This window comes from Brassica napus, chromosome C4 (assembly GCF_020379485.1).
Source record: "Brassica napus cultivar Da-Ae chromosome C4, Da-Ae, whole genome shotgun sequence".
In the NCBI taxonomy this organism is placed as follows: Eukaryota; Viridiplantae; Streptophyta; class Magnoliopsida; order Brassicales; family Brassicaceae; genus Brassica; species Brassica napus.
The window spans coordinates 4,797,760-4,818,641 of NC_063447.1; the positions used below are offsets into that span (position 1 = coordinate 4,797,760).

The window sequence follows — 20,882 nt, forward strand, 5'->3', positions numbered from 1 at the left end:
TAAAAAAACGTTACTTCACGACTAATTTATGGCGAAACATTATCGTAGCAAATTTACCTCCTGTAAAGTAGACGTAAAAACGACGTTAAATTACGACGATACTATTATAGTTTAATACGTGGTTGTTCTGACCACGTTTTTTTGTAGTGTATATTCGAACCCGACTCTTGCAAATTTACTAGAACGTAGACATATGTTATGTTACTAAATAGAACCAAAACCCGAATGCAAACTCCCAGACCTACATGTAACTGTGGGCCAAACCGTTAACCGTCATGTAGGGCACGTTCGTAGTAAAAAAAAAAAGACTTCACGTGTCCTATAAGTTGGGCTACTAGATATGACACGTGGCTTTAAACAGTTGGGTAGTAGAGTCCTTCACGGGTTTCGATCAACAAATGGTAAGTCTATAAGTAACACCAAGTCATAACTCAATAGTCACTCATAATTACAATGGCAATTCTTGTCTTAGAGCGATGTTACATGATCATGAACTTACTCTTGGTTCTAACTTTTGTTCTACTGCACTCGGCTCATTGCTTTAACCCAAAAAGACTCAATGTTTCGGCGGTAGCGGGGGATTCCGATTGGTCTCTGGCCGCAGCTACGTTCTATGGCCTCCCCACCGGCTACGGAACCGACGGTATATATATATATATATATTTAATGCACATTATATCTCTACATAATCAAGTTATTTTGCTCTATTTATAACACTAATTAACTAGAATATAAAATAATGATCAAGATGGAGCATGTGGATATAAAAATGCTGTGGCACAAGCCCCGTTTTTGTCCATGGTATCAGCCGGAGGTCCATCGTTGTATAAGTCGGGGAGAGGATGTGGTGCATGTTATCAGGTTCTGCATGATCAAAATAATTACAATTAAGCAGAAGCGTTTAATACATTTAAAATATATCAAAGTTTAAAAGGTTAAAAAAAATTATACGTTTGGTTAATATAATGCACAGATAAAATGCACTTCGAACCAGGCGTGTTCGACGAATCCTGTTACGGTAGTGATTACAGACGAATGTGGACAAGGATGCCTCACAGAGTCGGTTCATTTCGATTTGAGCGGTACAGCGTTTGGTGCGATGGCCGTTCCCGGTCAAGATAGCCAGCTTCGAAATGCAGGAGTTTTGCAGATTCTTTATAGAAAGTATACATGTCACATTAGATAAATAACTACAACAATATTGTTATATGCTAATGTTTGGTTTATTGATTTTGTTCTAAATATTGTACTTTCATTTATATATGTTTGTAGAGTTGAGTGCAACTATAATGGCGAAATGGTGGTGTTTCAAGTGGACGGAGGTTCTAACGCCTACTACTTCGCGGCTTTGGTTGAGTATGTAAACGGAGACGGTGAAATAGGCCAAGTTGAACTCAAACAAGCGTTAGAATCTGACACATGGCTTCCAATGAGCCACTCATGGGGTGCGGTGTGGAAGCTTGAAGTTACATCACCTTTGCGAGCTCCACTGTCTCTTCGGTTGACTTATCTAGACTCCGGCAAGACCGTTGTGGCTTCTGATGTTATACCGGCTGGTTGGCAGCCCGGTGCAAAGTATAAATCGAACGTAAACTTCCAAGTCTAGCTAGCTTAAGTTTATCTTACTCAGGAGTCACGAGTCGAGTAATATTTAGTAGAAGTTATCTTTGTTACATGTAGCTATGTTGGTTTTAAAATAAGCATGTAGCTATGTTGGTTTTAAAATAATTAATGTGTACCGTGTACGCCCCCAGGGCGAAATAAAAAATTTGTGTTATACTTCATATGGTGAACTGGTATAACGATAATCAGTCACTTGTATGATAACATAAAATGTAATTTGTTTGGTTCAAAACCCTCTATCTTGTTTGTTTTCGTAGAGAATATTGTCATTTTCTAATGTTCTATTGGTCACGTTTTATATCGTTGATTTAGATTCGCAAATTAAAGTCTTAACTCTAAGAGTCGAACATACAAAAAAAAAACTTTCCTATATTTAAGTTTTAGAAAACCTGAATTAGCAATTGAAAAAAATGTCAATACATATCCAAGGGGGTTTTGGTCAACTATCTATAATTTGTTAATGTTAATTTTCACGTTCTTAAAATATGCTTTCTTTTTAGAGAGTTGAGAATGTAGGACCAATTTTTAATTGGAAAGTGGTGAAAAGAAAAGGGTCTATGGATCTGTGTAATTAGAAGTCTAATGGCTTAGTAAATGAAGAAATGAGAACTTGTCCCATATTGTGTGTGACAAGAGAAAGAGAGATGTATATATATGCATTCATGCTATCATGGGTTAACCAGCTTCAGAGAGGAGAAGGCTCCCTACGCGCGCGCCGCCGCCACCGGCCGGCCGGTTTGACGTGGGCTTGGGTCTTGGGTCTTGGTGGAGGGCCTCTGGCCCAATAAGACTATTCTTTTTGGACCAAGTTTTGCCATTTAATTCCCGAAAAACAACACGCTGTCTCTCTTCTTCACGATAAGTTTAAATGAGAAAAGATCTTGCGGAAGAAGTTGCGTAACGCCTCGCCTCCGAGATCTTCGCTAGATTTCCGCTAACGTGCGCACGTGCTGCATCAGTTGCGGAAAGTGGCTCGTCTTCTCCCCTTTTATAAACTCGTCTCCTCCTTCATTTCTGATGACATTTTTTCACAACCAAAACCAGCAAATCCTTTAGCGTAAGTTCTAGAGAGTGTTTCGTAGAAATATTAGTTCGTAGAGGTTCTTCACGAGTGCCGTGTGATAGGTTTTATCCTGGGACTCATATTTGTACAGATCCGTCGCACTAACGGAGCGAATATTAAGAGTTAAGGAAAGAAATTCGTCTCGGCTCCATGTTTTCATTTTCGTTACGGTTTCAAATCGTCTATACATATTTTCCTAAACATCGTTTATATTATATCGTTTCTTTTAATCCGGTTTTCCGGTTTCTACAATCTTAACTCTTAATCCGCTTTAGAAGAGGAAATTTAAATGAAACAACCTGAAGAATTTGTCGTTCCCGGACAGGAAGACAAAGTATGCCGACTTGTAAAGTAACTTTATGGACTTAAGCAAGCTCCTAAACAATGGCATCAAAAATTTGACAATACAATGATGTCAAACGGTTTCAAAATAAATGAATGTGACAAATGCATATTCTACAAAACTACAAAAAATGTGTATGTTTTGATATGTCTATATGTAGATGATATGCTCATTATTGGAAGCAATAAAGACATTATCAATCAAACAAAAAACATGCTCAAAGGGACATTTGAGATGAAAGACTTGGGATTAGCAGATGTAATTCTCGGGGTTAAAGTCACAAGAAATTCAAACGGAATTATCTTAACCCAATCTCATTATGCTCAAACAATATTAGAGACATTTAAAAATTACTCTAATAGTACAGCAAAAACTCCGTTAGATCCCCAAATGCACTTGACAAAGAATTCAGGTGAAGCGGTTTCACAAAACGAGTATGCACGTGTGATCGGAAGTCTCATGTACTTGACCAATTGTACTAGATCAGATCTAGCGCATGCAGTAAACGTACTTAGTTGATATACAAGTAATCCAGGTCATACACACTGGAAAGCTATAACGAGGGTACTCAATTACTTGCGCTACACCAAAGATTTTGGGCTTCACTATGGTAAAGAACCAGCAGTTTTAGAAGGATACAGTGATGCTAACTGGATATCAGATTCTAAAAACTCAAAATTCACGAGTGGATATATCTTTACACTAAGAGGAGCAGCAATATCATGGAAATCTACCAAACAAACAGTGTTAGCCAGATCAACCATGGAATCTGAGTTCATAGCCTTAGACAAAGCAGCAGAAGAAGCTGAATGACTTAGAATTTTTTTGGAAGATATTCCTATGTGGGACAAACCTGTGCCAGCTATACGCATACATTGTGATAGTCAATCAACTATAGCTCGGGCAGAGAGTAATCTCTACAATGGTAAATCTCGTCACATCAGAAGACGACATAAAACCATTAGACAACTTATCTCAACTGGTGTAATCACAATAGACTACATCAAATCAGCTGACAACCTAGCGGATCCATTTACTAAAGGTTTTCCACGAGATGTTGTTGCTAATCATCAAAAGGAATGGGTTTAAAGTCTATAACGAATGAGGATGGTTGATTGCAACCCTACCTATCATGACTGGAGATCCCAAGACGTAGGTTCAAAAGGAAAACAAAATCAAACAGAATCTAAACAAAGCACTTGAGACAAAGTAGTCTATTCCCAGTTCCTAAGATGATAAAAGTGCTAACAAATGTGAGAAGGATAAGCATAAGCTTTTAATGATTCCATAGCTTCTAAAGCGGAGTATTACTCAATACTTTTCATGGTCAATCACCTAATGAGTGTGAAATGAGGCCATTTCTAGGAGAATAAATGCAAGGCTATATTCTCTAATTTCACTCATGAAAACCAGGAATAGTTCAGGGCCACAATGAACACAATAGAGAACTAAGTTCTACGAGAAAATAAAGCTGCGTTATGCCTGTTGTCTCGGTTTACATAAAACACTGGTTGGTTCAAGACATCATGTTCACCTTCTGGTAAAGTAAACCCGACAGATATTAACTATGAGTGGTTCAAGGCTTAAAAATGCCACCAACTCAAACACAGTGAATTTTTCGCAAACACTCTCGAAAAGTCTGTCTAGTCTAGTCAGGATTAAAGTAAATATAGTTTTAGAGTCCTTCGGATCTGCATTTAGTCTACATATGTTTAGAGTCATTTCTATTCATGTGGGGGATTGTTGGACCAATTTTTAATTGGAAAGTGGTGAAAAGAAATGGGCCTATGGGCCTGTGTAATTAGAAGCCTAATGGCTTAGTAAATGAAGAAATGAGAACTTGTCCCACATCGTGTGTGACAAGAGAAAGAGAAATGTATATATATGCATTCATGCTATCCTGGGTTAACCAGCTTCAGATAGGAGAAGGCTCCCCACGCGCACGTGCCGCCGCCGTCTGGCCGGCTCGGTTCGGCTCTGTGTGGGCGTGGGCTTGGGCTTGGGCTTAGGCTTGGGTTTGGGCTTGGGTCTTGGGCCTTGGGTCTTGGGTCTTGGTGGAGGGCCTCTGGCCCAATAAGACTATTTTTTTTTGGACCAAGTTAAGCTCAAAGTTTTGCCATTTAATTCCCGAAAAACGGCATGCCAACACGTAGTTCATTTAAAAACAACACGCTGTCTCTCTTCTTGACGATAAGTTTAAATGAGAAAAGATCTTGCGGAGGAAGTTTCGTAACGCCTCGCCTCCGAGATCCTCGCGAGATTTCCGCTAACATGCGCACGCTAACATGCACACGTGCTGCATCAGTTGCGGAAAGTGGCTCGTCTTCTCCCCTTTTATAAACTCGTCTCCTCCTTCATTTCTGATGACGTTTTTTCGCAACAAAAACCAGCAAATCCTTTAGCGTAAGTTCTAGAGAGTGTTTCGTAGAAATATTGGTTCGTAGAGGTTTTTCACGAGTGCCGCGTGATAACCTGTCATGGTTTTATCCTGGGACTCATATTCATACAGATCCGTCGCACTAACGGAGCGAATATTAAGAGTTAAGGAAAGAGATTCGTCTCCACTCCATGCTTTCATTTTCGTTGCGGTTTCGAATCATCTATACATATTTTCCTTAACATCGTTTATATTATATCGTTTCTTTTAATCCGGTTTTCCGGCTTCTACAGAGAAGCTTAACTTACTTCCATAAGTTCCAAAACTAGAATGCCAATTTTTAGAATAAAATAATATAAAATTCTCTATTTTATTTATACCATAAATTCTTGTACCATTTGTAATGAATGAATATAATGTTTATTCCATCAATTCCATAAAAATAAAAGAAAATTCAAAGAAACTTATTTCATTCCAATCTTAATCATGAATAAATGGAATGAAATATATTCCATGTTTCTCTATATTCCATTCCTTTTTATCCTACTAATTCCATTTTACATTTCTACATCCTAATATTGTCAATTATACGATCTCCTATACACTGAATCCAAAGAACTACTCCCAAAAACACATTATACTATCATATTATGAATCGAATTCACATCTAGCTATTGATATTACAGAAATTTCTTTAAACGAAACAAATTTAGATCATAAAGCTCCTGGTCCCGACGGTCTTACCTCCGGATTCTTCAAATCGGCTTGGTCAATTGTGGGAGAAGATGTCGTCTCCTCTCTAGCTACCTTCTTTAGGACACGCTTCCTTCCCACCAGTGTCAACGCCACCATCCTCACCCTCGTACCGAAGCATCCTGGTGCATCCGCTATCACCGACTATCGGCCCATCTCATGCTGTACAACTCTCTACAAGGCAATCTCAAAAATCCTAGTCTCCAAGCTAAACAGATACTTCCTAAGCTGATCCTCCCCAATCAAACCGCATTCATCCAAGGACGGTTGCTGGTTGAAAATACGATTCTGGCCACTGAGCTTGTTGACGGTTATCAAAAGAACAAAGGACCTCCCCGTATAACTCTCAAAGTAGACATTGCTAAAGCGTTCGATACACTGAGCTGGAACTTCTTGTTCATATGTTTGTCCTCCCTAGGGCTCCCCTCCACGTACCTTTACTGGCTAAGGAGTTGTGTGTGTACCCCATCCTTCTCGGTTGGATACAATGGCACAATTCAAGGTTTCTTCAAAGGAAAGCGGGGATTGAGACAAGGAGATCCTCTGTCTCCTTATCTCTTTGTCATAGCGATGAAGTGGTTGTCCTTGATGCTCAATAAAGGAGCTGAGAATGGCGTCTTTGGATACCATGAGAAATGCAAATCCTCAAAGCTTACTCATCTCTGTTTTGCTGATGACCTTCTCATTTTCACAGATGGTAAGCTGAGCTCTGTCCAAGGAGTTCTCTCAATCCTCAATGAATTTGCAGCTCACTCCGGTCTTACAGCCAGTATCCAGAAAACCTCCTTCGTGTCTTCGGGTTTGTCTCAAGACCAAATCGACCTTATTGGAGCTACCACGGGCCTTACTCATGGTTCTTTACCAGTCAGGTATCTTGGCATCCCCCTCTGTTCCCAGAAGCTCTCCCTCCATAACTGCGCTCCTCTCCTCCAGCACATCAAAGACAAAGTTAACTCTTAGAGTACTCGCTCCCTCTCATTCGCTGGACGGCTCCTTCTACTCAACACTGTGATATCGGGGATCACTAACTTCTGGTCCTCCACTTTCGTCTTGCCAAAAGCATGTATCTCAAAGATTAACTCTCTCTGTGGAGCAATTTTATGGCATGGCAGCGCTGAAGGAAGCCACTCGGCGAGGGTTTCATGGGAAACCGTTACTCTGGCCAAGGAAGAAGGTGGCTTGGGGTGTCGTGACCTTGTTGCTTGGAATAAAGCATGTTCCCTTAAGCTCATATGGCTCTTATTTTCAAACTCAGGATCAATCTGGGTCGCGTGGTATAAGGCTGAAGTTCTCAAAGGATCGCTCAGCACTTCTGGATCACTAAGGAGAAGAAAAAATATTCTTGGTTCACCAATAAACTGCTCAAGCTTGGAAGCATTGCTTATGATTGGATCACTGTGAAGGTTGGTAATGGAAGAGAAGTCAGATTTTGGACGGATAATTGGTCACCCGTTAGGAGTATCCACAAATTCTTGGCCCCTGTTACAGCGAACTCGATGGGAATCCCCATATCAGCTACACTCTATGATCTGTTTGTCAGGGATCACTGGAATATAAGACCGGCCCGCTCTGATCGCCAAGTTCAAATTCAAGCATTTTTATCTTCGGTTGCTCTGTCTCAGCTCCCTGATGAATATGAGTGAACAATAGAAGGTAAAGTTTGGCTTAAATATCAGACTGGAACAATCTATAAACTCCAGAAAAATCATGCGCAAACTATACCTTGGAAAGGAGCTATTTGGAATTCTGGTGGTGTGCCCCGACATAGCTTCCACGCCTGGCTCGTCACCCTAAATAGACTACCGACCCGAGACAGACTTCTCTCTTGGGGACTTGCTGTTCCTGCAACTTGTCTACTCTGCAATCAAGGAGACGAATCAAGGGACCACTTGTTCTTCTCTTGCTCATTCTCCTCTGAACTTTGGATCCATCATGCTCGGCGGACTGAGACAACCCCATCTACTGGCTGGAACGATTCTCTTAATCACATGCAATCACTACCAGGACCTCCGTGGCGCAGGAAGCTTCAACTGATTGTATGGCAAGCTGTAATCTACTCTATTTGGCAAGAAAGGAATGCTCGACTTCACCGTAACACTGCAAAAATCATCACTACCATCTCTTCCATACTGGACAGAATGATTCGAAATAAGATCCATGGCTTCAGAGACTCAAACCCAATCGAAGCTTCTCAGATGATTCAGCTCTGGTTTGCAACTGCTCCATCACCATATCCTCCAAACCCTCCTCTACCACTTCTGCAATCAACCGACTAAGTCCTCAGTTCTGATCCGTAACTCTTTTTTTCTGGTCATCTGGGCTTCTACTATCTCATCTTTTATCCACTGGTTTTTTTCTCTAATGTGGGCTTCGGCCTTTTTTTGTAATAGGGCGCAGCCCAAAAACTAAGGCCTTATGGCTTGTTTTTTTTTTCATGCTTTAAATAGAAGAAAATCTTCAAAAAAAAAAAAAAAAAAAAAAAAAGGCACCATTCCATAGATGCTTTGCCCTTTTAACTCTTTTTGCAGCCTCCTTTAAGTTTTGTTATTGCCAGAATGAAAAAAATAAATGCCGCTGGCTGGGCCGACGCAGACGCTGGTGCTACTTGGTACGGTGAACCAGAGGGAGCAGGTAGCACCGGTACGTATTATTAAAATTTGAAACTACATATATATAAATATTTTATCTTCAAAAAATATGTTTGTTTGATAATGTAAATATATGTCAATAGGAGGAGCTTGTGAATATGGCGTGGCAGTGGCAAATCCACCGCTATACGCGATGGTTTCAGCCGGAGGCCCTTCACTATTCAACAATGGAAAAGGATGTGGAACATGTTATGAGGTTCATATTAATAATATACTAAAGCAATTTTCTAGAGCAAGCAAAAAACGACCAATTTTATTCATACAAAAAGTGGTATTGATTAATTTAGGGTCGTGGTTGGCCAGGCTAGATTGTGGTTTATAAATTATACATACATTCATGCAAGTCTGAAAACATCTATTCTATTAAAAGAGAATTCATGACTTAATTCATGTGTGATTTTTTAATTTGGATCACCCTTTAGAAAGTTGTTAAAATTAATTTTTGTATAAATATTTAAATGATTTGAATTGTTCTAAGAAAAACAAATCAAATAGATATTCCTATATTTACTCTAAAATTATATATGAATAAAATCTTTTTATATCTTTTCATTTACAATATAAATAAATATATATATATATATATATATATTTCATTTTTATTGAAATAAACCTTTTAAATATTTAAGTAATTTCGTGTTTGTTAACATAAATGTATATTCATTTTTCACTTTAACAAAACTTTTAAATATTTACTTAATGTCATGTTTATTTTAAAATTAAATTTATATTTCCTTTTAACTAAAACGAACTTTTAAAATATCTAACTAAATTTCTAATTAAAACTAAACACATGTACAGTTTTGTATTAATCTATGATATTAATTTAATATAATATTTTTCAATAAAGTTTTTGATCTTTCACCAGTAAAAATTTTCAATTTAGAATTTTGTATCACATGATTTAAAATATGAAAAATTTGAAATAAATAAATTAAATTATTGCATGTGAACTATAAAATTGTTGTGTTTTAAAATGTTATATTAAACATTGGTAATATGGTTAATATTACAATTAATCATGTAAAACAAATAATTATGTGTGTAAAAATAAAATAATCACCCGCACAAGTCTTATATATTAAAACAGAAGTTACAACCTTGATTCATGTATGATTTTTAAAAAAATAGACCTAATAGACCTATTCATAGAAAGTCATGTTACATTTAATATCTAATCTTATCATTTAAATTTTGGGCCTACCAGAAATTTTTATTGGGCTATCAATAATTGGATTTAAACAATAGATGATCCATTGGATTTATAGATAGTATAAATTAAATACATATAATTTAATGTTGTAATAATATACCTCTATATGCTAAATATTTAAATATTTGGCGATGTTAACTTTTAAAATTATAAAGATTTTTTTTAAATAACAAAAATCATATTATCTAACAATGATTAATATTTATTACCTTAAACCAATGAAAACAAATTTTAAACTACATAGTTTGTTTTAAAAATTAAACAAAAACTAAATGTTTAATTATTTACTCGATAATATAAATCTATGAAGCGAAAAGTTTAATTTTTTTAAAACTTTCTAAATTTGTGAAATGTTACAATATCTTTGAATATGACAATAAAACAATATTTTAGTAATATTTATATATATAGTTACGATTTTAATAATGAAATAATAATCCAAAAATATATATATAGAAGAAGATACAAATACATGTGAAAGTTTGAAACAATCTATTCAATGAAAACAATATACAATAAACTTATTATGTTTTAAAAATTGTTAGACACATAGATATTATAAATATACCAATTTAGAATTGAAAATAATATATTTATATAAAAATAAATGAAAACAAAAATCCGCGCGGTTGCGCGGATCGAGATCTAGTATATATTATTTTTCTCAACCATATTCGTAAAAATAAATGTCTGTTTATTTTAGATTATGTGCACCGGGAATCCAGCATGTTCAGGGAGCCCAATAACGGTGACGATAACGGACGAGTGTCCCGGTGGTCCTTGCGTCTCTGAGCCAGTTCATTTTGACCTTAGCGGCAAAGCCATGGGAGCCTTAGCCAAACCTGGCCAAGCCGCTCAACTACGAAGCGCTGGTCCTCTAAGTGTTAGTTACAGACGGTACGTATAAATCAGATTGTTCCTCTTATATAGTATTGGTGATGTTTCCTACACAATTATCTACTTTTTTGTACGTGAATAATTTTTGATTTTTTTTTTCTTTTCTATGTTATGTTGTTCCAGTGCTGCGTGTTTATATCAAGGAACTAAAATAGCTTTTCATGTTGATGCCGGTTCTACCCCGTTCTACGTGGCATTCGTTGTGGAATACGAAAACGGTGAAGGAGATTTGGCCTCCGTTGAGATTCAACCGGCCAGCGGAGGATTTATGCCCATGCAAGAGATGAGGTCCGCCGAGTGGAAGTTAAACTCCGGCAGTCCACTGAGCGGACCGTTCAACGTTAGACTTACATCTGGCGAGTCTCGTAAAGTAGTGGTAGCTCAAGCTGTTATTCCGGCGGATTGGAAGCCTGATCAGATTTACCGGTCAATCGTTAACTTTTAGGGTATACTTTTTGGTCATATTGTAGTTCGAAAGCTAATAATTGATTAATAAAAACAAAAGAAATGCATATTGAGATATCAGTCTGAGCCCATATAATTAGAACTTCAATTTCAAGACTTTTGCCATCAAAGATCCAAACCCATAATATATAGTAATCTCTTGAAGAATCAAAACATAGTGGTCTCTTAGAATGCACAGTCACACCCACAGGTTATATCTAGAGAAATAGACGTTAAACAAATTACAGTTAAACTCTTAATTGCAAGTTTTTTTTACAGTTTTAAGTTGTTTAACAATCTCCTCAAAAGACTAGGGGTGTCAATTTGGGCTGGTCCGGCCCTTATAGGACTATAGGGTTTTTCGATTTTTTTTGGGCTTTTCAAAAAATAATTTGTTATTGTTACGTATAATACATGTGATTTTTTTTTATTAAAAACAATAATTTCATTTTTTTGTTTTAAAATATAAAGTGAGTTGAAACTTTTATTATTTATCAAAAATGTTTTACTTCCGTATGCTTTAAAAAACATATTATAAACAAACCAAATTTAAAGAATCAAATATAAATTATAAACATATAAGAGAACAAAATTTATGATAAACACGGTCAAACGTTTTATACTTTTTAGTTTGAAAAAAACATGTTGTACATGAAAGAAGAAGGTATATTTTCAAAATTTAAAATGAGACACTTGTAATGATCAAACAATTAAATGCATTAACGACTTTTACATTTGCTTTATTAGAGTTTGAATTAAAATATTAAAATTATAAGTCAATACTAATAATGGTTTTGATTGCAAGAACGATAATATTTAAGCTAAAGTATAGAGTTTCGGGTTTTCGGACCGGTCCTAGCCTAAACGGGTTTAAGTCCAAAAAATCCAAAGCCCAATTGGGCTTAGCCCGAGTCGGCGCCTGCAGTGAATAGCCATGGTTGCCTCGGATGAAACTTGCAGTCCAAGACTCCTGCCATCAAACAGACTCCCATAAGCATAAAATAGCTCATAAAGAATAAAACAAAGAATCAGAAACCGACCTCTATTTGAAGAAGTAGAATGGCCTCTTAGAATCTCCAACGGCAGATCAGAGGATTCTCGTTAAGATCACTATACACCTTCCCATGGAACACATAAGCCGTCGAATCCTCCGACCAAGAAGCGAACAGCGGATCCGATCGGTGAAACGCCACGTTCACAATGTCTTTAGGATGATTCTTGAGAGTCTTGTACGGTTTCGAGGACAGGTCCATGTCAAACCAACACATCTTCCCTTCTTTGCTTCCTACGATCAGATTATCGCCGCCGGGATGAATCGCCATCGATGAGATCTCTCTCAACCCGGTCTCGAGCTTTTTGATGGCCAGCTCTCTCTTCTGAAGATTGAAAACGCGCACGTTCTTTTTCGTAGTGATTATGAACATGCATGCCACGGTGGGTGGGGTGAAAGTGTGCAGACTGGAAGTCCGCGCATCTTTATTGGGAGCTTTTGTATCTATGTTACATGGAAGCAGAACCGTAGAATCGTAGTTAAGAAGCGGGGGTACACGCGTATATTCAAATATAAATAAATATATATAATATAAACATAAAAATTATTATATAAAACTTATTACTAAAAATATGCCATTCGAAATAAAAAAAATCACTTATTCATTTTTAGTAATTTTCCATTTAGTTGATTCATATTTTAACTATAAAAATACAAACAGATCAAGCTTATAAAAATATTATCAAACTAATTGTTTTCAATAGTTCATAAATATATGTCACAATATATTTGAATATATATGCACTATATCTTATAAAAATTATTATGCACAAAGATAATTATAATAGTAGTTTGATATTTGCATATTTTGTATTTCCTTTATTTTAATACTATTAATTTTAGATTTTATATAATATAAAGATATAATTTTATTTTATACTTATTCATGAAACTGAGTTTTTAAAATGGAATCGTGATTCATAAACGGAAGCATAAGCTTTCAACGTGTTTTTAAAAATATATGTTGGAAATGTATTGGAAGCGAGATTCCGAAAATTTTCACGAGATTCATTTTCCGATTCCGATTCCAAAGCGGGAAGCGGACGTCTGATGAAGTTTTCATGCAACCTAGCTTTATATAAACAATATATCAATAAAGGAATTTTGTATTCGATGATCACAAAAAAAACGTATATTAGTAGTAATATTGAAATTCTTGACAATCTATTATTGTTCGTAAACAAATCATGCGGATAACATGAATTGTGTATCCACATTAATCATTTTGGATGCATAGTGATACGAAAAATATAAAGCGAGGATTCGGGTGTTGATTTGGTGTCCAATAATTGATTAATCGGTGGCACCTAATTAAACATTCGTTACCAACGGTTTATCATCCTTTTATTTGAATGATGTGCATCAATCACTTGAAATAAAATAAAATTAATGAGTTCACTGCTGATTCATTGAATCCTTCCCCTGTTTTTGCATGAGCAAATATAGTAAAACGGAATTCCATTTTTCAATTTAACAAAAGTACGTGTCCGAATGTTTTTCATGAGCAAGCATACATAAGAGTAAGATATGCTTGAGAAAACATTATAAAAAGAATAGTGCTGTGTTCATGAGCATTTGCCTAACTAAACACATCAACCATTTGATCTAATCCTTTGAACTAGATTAATAAAATTAAGACTAGGATGGATGTGTTGGAATGATCTCTGATTTTTGGCTACAGGAGATATACAAATTAATATTATTAATTCATTGTAAGCTCTAAAGATTAATAATCTATAAAATAATAATTATAATAAATTAATATATTTAGTCTTAAGTTTGGATTTATCAAAAAATAAGATGAAATTTTATAAAATTATAAAATATATGAAAATATACAATTTACTCAATATTATAAATTATTAATTTATATACATATAAATCAAAACATCAGTAATTTAAAGTTCAATATATTAATAAAAATTAAAGAGACAAAATAAATTCACAAATTTTAGTAAAACTAAATTTATAAGAAAAGTTAATATATAATAAGACTATAAGATTAACAATGTTTTAAATAAAATAAGTTTACAAAGTATAAAATTTATTAATTTATATAATTTAAATGGTAAAACTTTGATTTTCTCCTTGTCGTAATTTCATCTGTGAAATTAGGCATGGGCATTCGGGGTCCCAATCGGATTTCGGTTTTATCCAATCGGGTCTCGGTTTTTCGGGTTTATCAAAATCAGCCCCATTCGGATTATATAAAAATTCGGTTCGGGACCGGTTCGGGTTTTATCGGGTTCAGATCGGGGGTAGTAAATCTTCAAAGAACCGGTACAACCCGGTGTACTTTCGGATTTTGGGTTCCAACCGGTTCTTCGGTTTTAAAGTACTTGATTTATACCTATTTTGTAACCAAAACATAAGTAAAATCGGTTCTTCGGGTTTAAAGTACTTGATTTGTACCTATTTTGTAACCAAAACATAAGTAAAATCGATTCAGAAATAAGAAAAAAACATCAAAGAAGATCATTCAAAGTCAAACGAAAGGTATACGTTGTTATCTATAGAAAGAAAACCAATAAATGAAATCATAAAACGAAAAATTAAGTTCTCATGAAATAAAAAAAAAATTATTCAATGAAATTAAACCAAAATCTAAAAATTTCAAGCCTCAACCGCCACTTTCAACCATCAACCTTCAAGTAGTAGATAGTTATTGTAGATGTTTAATAATATCTTAGTGTATTTTGGCTACATATCAGGAATTAAGATCATGTTTGGTACAAATTCTTTTTTGGCATTTTGAATGTTTCGGGTTCTGTCGAATATCAATTTAATTTCGGGTTCGGTTCGGATAATACCCATAACCCGAAATACCATAAAACAAGATCCATTCGGTATTTATGTCGGGTTCGGATCGGTTCGGATTCATTTTTATCGGATCGAATTTGGTTCGGATTTTCGGGTTCGGTTTATTTGCCCAGCCCTACGTGAAATTGTAAATTCAAGATAACAATTTATATTATTGTAATTTATATTATTTTGGTTGTCCAAAGAAGTGCTGGGCCTAATAGGCCGGATAACTTATACGGGCCATCTAATGATTTTTTTCGTTTGCGTCTAAATGTAGCAGACGGATGTGCGTCATCAAAATCTAATAAGAAAAAATGTTTCAGATTTCACTTTTACTATGATTAAGTAAAAAACGGATCGATATCGTCATAACGAAATTAACGCCAAGTTTTACGTTGAACAGTCTGCGATTATTTTCAAACCCTTCGCCTGACGTTGGGTTGATAATATTTTCTATGAAATTTACACATGGTCTGTTCGTTTCACTGAGGTAGGTTCCTGCGGCTGCGGCTGCGGCTGAGTCTGCGGCTGCGGCTGCGTCTATTCCTTTGGTTGTTGTTTGTTTTGCAGCCGCAGACTCAGCCGCAGCCGCAGACGCAGACGCAACTTGTTGTTCGTTTCTAAGACGCAGGACATTGCCGCAGCCGCAGCCGCAGACACAGGAGGCATTAGTAAGATCACAAAAGGGTTCCAGAAACTAACTAACTAACTAATCATCATTTTCTAAGTGAGCAAAGCAAACATGAAGCATTTTATAGAAAAATACACAGGAGATAAGCAAAACTAACCTTTTCGCGTTCACTCTACCAATCATCTGACATATCGATCCTTCCCAAGTTATCAAACCCAAGCCCTGTCCTATTCTTAGTTAACTTCCTAAACTTGGTGTATTTCTTCCTACTTGTGTCGTATTTGTTCTTGAAAGTCTGCCAAGAATCATATCCTTTCTTAAACCTGTCTTCAAACGCCACCATGATGTTCTCCTTCCCTACTTTATTCATAGACGTACTGGTCCTATTTCCCTTTCTTCTCTCTTCGGCATAAAGTTGGAAAAAGTATCTAGTCTCCTCAGGAGGCCAGTTCTAAAGCCAAGAAAAAGAACACCAAGACACAAAACAGCACTCAAGTTCAAAGGAACATCAAGACACAAAACATCATCAAGTTCATATATCCAACACGTTATAGACCAATCACTCAAGTTCAACAGCACTCAAGTTCATATATCAAAAATGAAAACAAGAGAATTAAAGACACTGCTTAGTCTAGAGCCTTACATCTTTTGTCATCTTGAACTTTGGAGGGTCTCAACTTGAGAGTGTCAGCTTGAGACGAGAGAGCCTGCAATCACGGATATTCAGTAACCAACAAACCCATTAGAAGATCATAACAAAGCTATAGAACCAAACAAAATAAAGAAAAATTAACTCATATCTTGACAAAGAACGTTCATACTAGATGCTCACTAGTTCATAAGAGAACTAAACGAGACCTTTAGAACGATAATCACAAGAGACCATCAGAACGAGACCAATCTCATGTCTCATCAACGGCAGTATTAAAACATACATTGGATAATCATCAATCAAAACACCAGTAACCAACAAACCCATCAGATTATATCAAGCTAATCCAGAACACATAAGATCTTATACAAACCCATAAGAGAAACTCATCACACAAACCTAAGAAAGAAACTAAGAAAGAAGAAGCAATAAAAGCTTGTGCCGGAGCAGCAGAGACACTCAAAAAGATTTTCCAGGGAAACTGCAACAATTTGAAACTCTCATGTCAGAACATAGACAAAAATAATACCTCAACGAGAAAAGGAAGAGATGGGTTTGGTCTAGCTCGAGAAAAGGAAGAGTGAGCTTGCGAGCCTGAGACCTGCAAAAAAAGGTAGAAAGAATAAGCTTACATCTTAGCTAACTTTACAGTCTCTGAAACAAAGCAATGGTAAAATAAGTATAGCAACAAACCCATCAAAGCAAATTCATCACACACGAATGAAGCTAGACAAACCAGAGAATGATGTCAAATGATTACAGATAACACTTTTAGTCTCAGCTTTTGTTGCAAGACTGAATAAAATATACAAAAGCAGTTAAACCACTAGCTTTCACAAATCAACTAAGCTATGATAAATCAATGAAACTTGATAGGGAAGATGTCAACAGATGTAAATACTTGATAAGAGCTACTTAAATCCCTTTCCACAACCAGAGCCAGGACAATCAAACAAGAGCGACTATGAACAGAGAGAGAACCATAACTACGATTCCATTTCACATTAAACAAGGAACGCAACAAAGCTCTTACCTGTGAGATCAAGAGAGAGCTTGAGATGGGTCTGTGTCGGAGAAGAGATCGAGAGAGAGCTCGGAGATGCGTCGAGACGGAGAGAGCTCGAGATGCGTCGTGACGGAGAGAGCTTGAGATGGGTTTGCGTCGGTTTACGTCGGAGAAGAGAGATCGAGAGAGAGCTCAGAGATGGGTTTGCGTCAGAGATCGAGAGAGAGAGAGCTCGAGATGGGTTTGCGTCGGTTTGCGTCGGAGAAGAGAGATCGAGAGAGAGCTCGGAGATGGGTTTGTGTCCGAGATCGAGAGAGGGAGAGCTCGAGATGGGTCGTCAATGGAGGAGAAGAGAGATCTCGAGATGGGTCGTCAATGGAGGAGAAGAGAGAGCTCGAGAAGCGTCGTCTATGGAGGAGAAGAGAGAGCTCGACAAGCGTCGTCTATGGAGGAGAAGAGAGAGCTCGACAAGCGTCTATGGAGGAGAAGAGAGCTCGAGAAGCATCGTCTATAGAGGAGAAGAGAGAGCTCGAGATGCGTCAATGGAGGAGAAGAGAAGCGGCTGCGTCAATTAATTAGGTTTTTTTTGTAAATAATGAGATATGTCAAGGGCAATAGTGTAAATAAAGTAAGTAAACGCAGCTTTCTGGACTCAGCCGCTGATTTATCCGGCGTTCAAATTTTATAGACGCCAGACGCAGCGTCCGGACGCAGCGTCTAGACGCAGGTCACCGCGTCAAACAAACGAACAAGATTTAAGAAAAACATAGCCGCAGACGCAGCCGGAGGTAGCTGCGTCTGCCAAACGAACAGCCCTACACTATATCGTTTTCAACCGTGAGATTGAGAATTCAACGGTGTAGATCAGTGGATTGTTCTCCAACGGCCAAGCAAACCACCATTAACTCTACGTTAACGTACAGGGTTCACCATCGATACGATAAATCGAAGATTCAGTAAGATTCCAGTCTACCTTGATTTAGGGGTAAACGAAGATTCAACAAAGAGTAGTATTGTGTGGTTCACGAGAATTTACCTTACTAAAGGCACCAATCATTTGAGCTAATCCTTTGAACTAGATTATTAAAAATAAGAGTAAGATAGATAGATGTCTGGGATTTTGTGTCGAATGATAAAGAAACAAGCTTGAGAAACTAACGCGTTTCGAGCTGATTCACTCCCGTTTAATCTGTAAAAATATGGCTGAGTATTAAAAATATCTCCTCTTTACTTTTATCCTCTTTGGTCTGGAGTGAATCAGCTCCGATCCATCTCTTTGATTTAAACTTTGTTTGAGGGAGAGACAAATCTTTGATATGTATAATCTAGTTTTGAAATTTTCTGTGTTTCCGTACTCATGATGACATAAAATCACGTGTGGTCTCTTAAAATTTTTGGTTTGCGAAATCTATAACAATAAAGTTTCTTCTTCTCAGCATTGCCTATTCCTAATCGTGACACCTGTCTGCTTCTTTAGTAATTTTGTTTCTTTGATTTCACATGTTTGATGAGCATTAAATAGAAGTCAACCATGCTATTGGGCTAAATCTTCTGAGAGTGTTTAGCAGAGGCCCAAACTTCATAGGGTTTCTTCCCTTTGCTTTAGGAGTTGCAGAGCACTGCAGCCGTCAACATCGGTTCGTCGGTTCAAACTACACCGCCTCCGAGACACCTTCATGTAACAGCGGTATCTATCATTCACTCGCCACATTAAAACCATTTATGTTTATGGTAGCTCAGGTCTCTATGGCAGTTCAGCGTATTGAACAGACTCTTCTCTTGAACATAAACTATAGATAACTGCATCAATATAGTGAATCTTCCTTGCTTAGCATAAACGTAACTTTCCTTTCAGTGTGAATTTTTTTTTTCCTGTGTATGAAACGTAACTTATCATGTCAGAATAGTTGAAGTTTTTTTTCCATTTTGCTTTCTTAGCTTTCAGGTGACCTTTGTTATTTTTCTTTGCAGGAAGAGCACGACTTATGCAATTCATGTGAGGATGTTTGTCACAGATATAGAAAGAAACGTTGGGGTATTACAAATCCAGTTTTGATTGACTAAGTGGGGTGCTGATACAGGTTTCTCGCATTCATGGATTAAAATTTTAAAATATGGTTTATAATTTTGTACACCAATCAATTTTAAAAATATATGTCTTCATATTTATAATGCAGTACTGTTAAATATCTTATGTAATTCCAATTCATCTGAACACACCCTAGCTGATCACTGAGCTAATGGTTACCATACTCACTTGATTGCTCTTGATCAAGGTTACCTTCCTCTCATTGAGTCTTCTATAGTATCCATCGGAAGCATCCGTTGACATTGTGCCATCTCTAACTTCTCTAAAATGAATCAGCACCCTGACAAAAACATGCAATAATCATTTCCCCTTTTCTGAGTGTGGTTCTAATATTTTCAGGCTCATGCAATCTTCAATCTTCTTGAAGTATGTGGACAAGTCTGTGATTGATACGGTGGTAATTCTTCCCTTCTGTTAGTAATATATATATATATATACTAGCTCCTTGGTCTAATTTACCTTGGTCCATTGTTATAGACATATTGAACATGTGCATGAATTAGATCACTATCTAAATCTGAGAGTGGAGGTGACAAACGCGGCGAATCATTGGAAATAATGCGAGAGGGAAGTAAGAAAGCAACACTGCAGCTGGGGGACATATTACAATACTGTTGATTTCTTCATGAATCTTCTCCAGCTCTGAGAATGTCTGGTGTTACCGGAACCGAAAAGATCTTTAATTAGGTTGTGTGATTTTAAGAGATCATCTACCTTGGAAGACATCATACCGTGTTGTTCTATTAAAACATCACAAAGTTTTATCTGCCGACTCTTTGAGGAATTCAAGTAACAAAAAACATGGGTGATTTTTCAAAATGATGAAAGCTTTGAGAGCTATTGCTTTCTAAACGAAACAAAAAAAAATCCATTTACAATGAAACGAAAAAACCCATTCACAATGCGACCACTACAAAAAGGATAAAATCTCATCCAAAGAGAAAATATTTAAATACTTTTGAAAATTGGAAAAAAAAAATTATGTATAAAAAAATATTTTTCATCTCATTCATGAGTAATACACTTAGGTTTAGTATAAAACTTAATTAAAAATATAATTTAAATTTATTTATGAATAATAGGTCCACAAGATTTCAAAATATTTTAAATTTTTTGGCCTTCAGTAGATCTATTGAAAATTGTAAGTATATCAAAATACAATATTAATGGTTAAATGGTATCTAATTAGGGTGTAAACACAAAGCTAAGCTTAACCAATCCAATAGAAAACCAAACTTTACTACACCCAAACAAAATTTTGATCAAATTAAATCAAAATTTAATTTTCTT

At 36.4% G+C, this 20,882-nt stretch overlaps 2 protein-coding genes and 2 long non-coding RNA genes across 4 annotated transcripts; 3 read left to right on the top strand and 1 right to left on the bottom strand.

The window, feature by feature from the left end:
• The first annotated feature begins 433 nt into the window (after positions 1–433).
• Positions 434–1,879, top strand: LOC106394915 (putative expansin-B2). Its single transcript, XM_013835458.3, has 4 exons — positions 434–643; positions 749–861; positions 974–1,164; positions 1,273–1,879. The coding sequence occupies exons 1-4, from the start codon at positions 454–456 to the stop codon at positions 1,604–1,606; spliced, it is 828 nt and encodes a 275-aa protein (XP_013690912.3). The 5' UTR covers positions 434–453; the 3' UTR covers positions 1,607–1,879.
• A 6,835-nt stretch (positions 1,880–8,714) lies between these two features.
• LOC106454621 (expansin-B4-like) lies at positions 8,715–11,362 on the top strand. The gene is made up of 4 exons (XM_048755389.1): positions 8,715–8,799; positions 8,891–9,003; positions 10,724–10,917; positions 11,041–11,362. The coding sequence occupies exons 1-4, from the start codon at positions 8,715–8,717 to the stop codon at positions 11,360–11,362; spliced, it is 714 nt and encodes a 237-aa protein (XP_048611346.1).
• Positions 11,363–12,060: 698 nt separating this feature from the next.
• On the bottom strand, positions 12,061–18,052 carry LOC106392370. Its single transcript, XR_007321906.1, has 6 exons — positions 17,531–18,052; positions 17,027–17,098; positions 16,489–16,552; positions 16,003–16,296; positions 12,402–12,856; positions 12,061–12,331 (listed from the first exon to the last, which is right to left on the bottom strand). It is a non-coding gene; the product is annotated as an uncharacterized LOC106392370 (long non-coding RNA).
• A 1,000-nt stretch (positions 18,053–19,052) lies between these two features.
• Positions 19,053–20,449, top strand: LOC106392371. The gene is made up of 4 exons (XR_001278772.3): positions 19,053–19,190; positions 19,475–19,584; positions 19,932–19,986; positions 20,070–20,449. It is a non-coding gene; the product is annotated as an uncharacterized LOC106392371 (long non-coding RNA).
• The last annotated feature ends 433 nt before the right edge of the window (positions 20,450–20,882 follow it).

Coding starts and splice junctions, on each gene's coding strand:
- LOC106394915 (XM_013835458.3), top strand. CDS start 454: ATGGCAATTCTTGTCTTAGAGCGATGTTACATGATCATGAACTTACTC. Junction 644..748: donor CACCGGCTACGGAACCGACG/GTATATATATAT, acceptor ATAATGATCAAG/ATGGAGCATGTGGATATAAA. Junction 862..973: donor GATGTGGTGCATGTTATCAG/GTTCTGCATGAT, acceptor TATAATGCACAG/ATAAAATGCACTTCGAACCA.
- LOC106454621 (XM_048755389.1), top strand. CDS start 8,715: ATGAAAAAAATAAATGCCGCTGGCTGGGCCGACGCAGACGCTGGTGCT. Junction 8,800..8,890: donor AGAGGGAGCAGGTAGCACCG/GTACGTATTATT, acceptor ATATGTCAATAG/GAGGAGCTTGTGAATATGGC. Junction 9,004..10,723: donor GATGTGGAACATGTTATGAG/GTTCATATTAAT, acceptor TGTTTATTTTAG/ATTATGTGCACCGGGAATCC.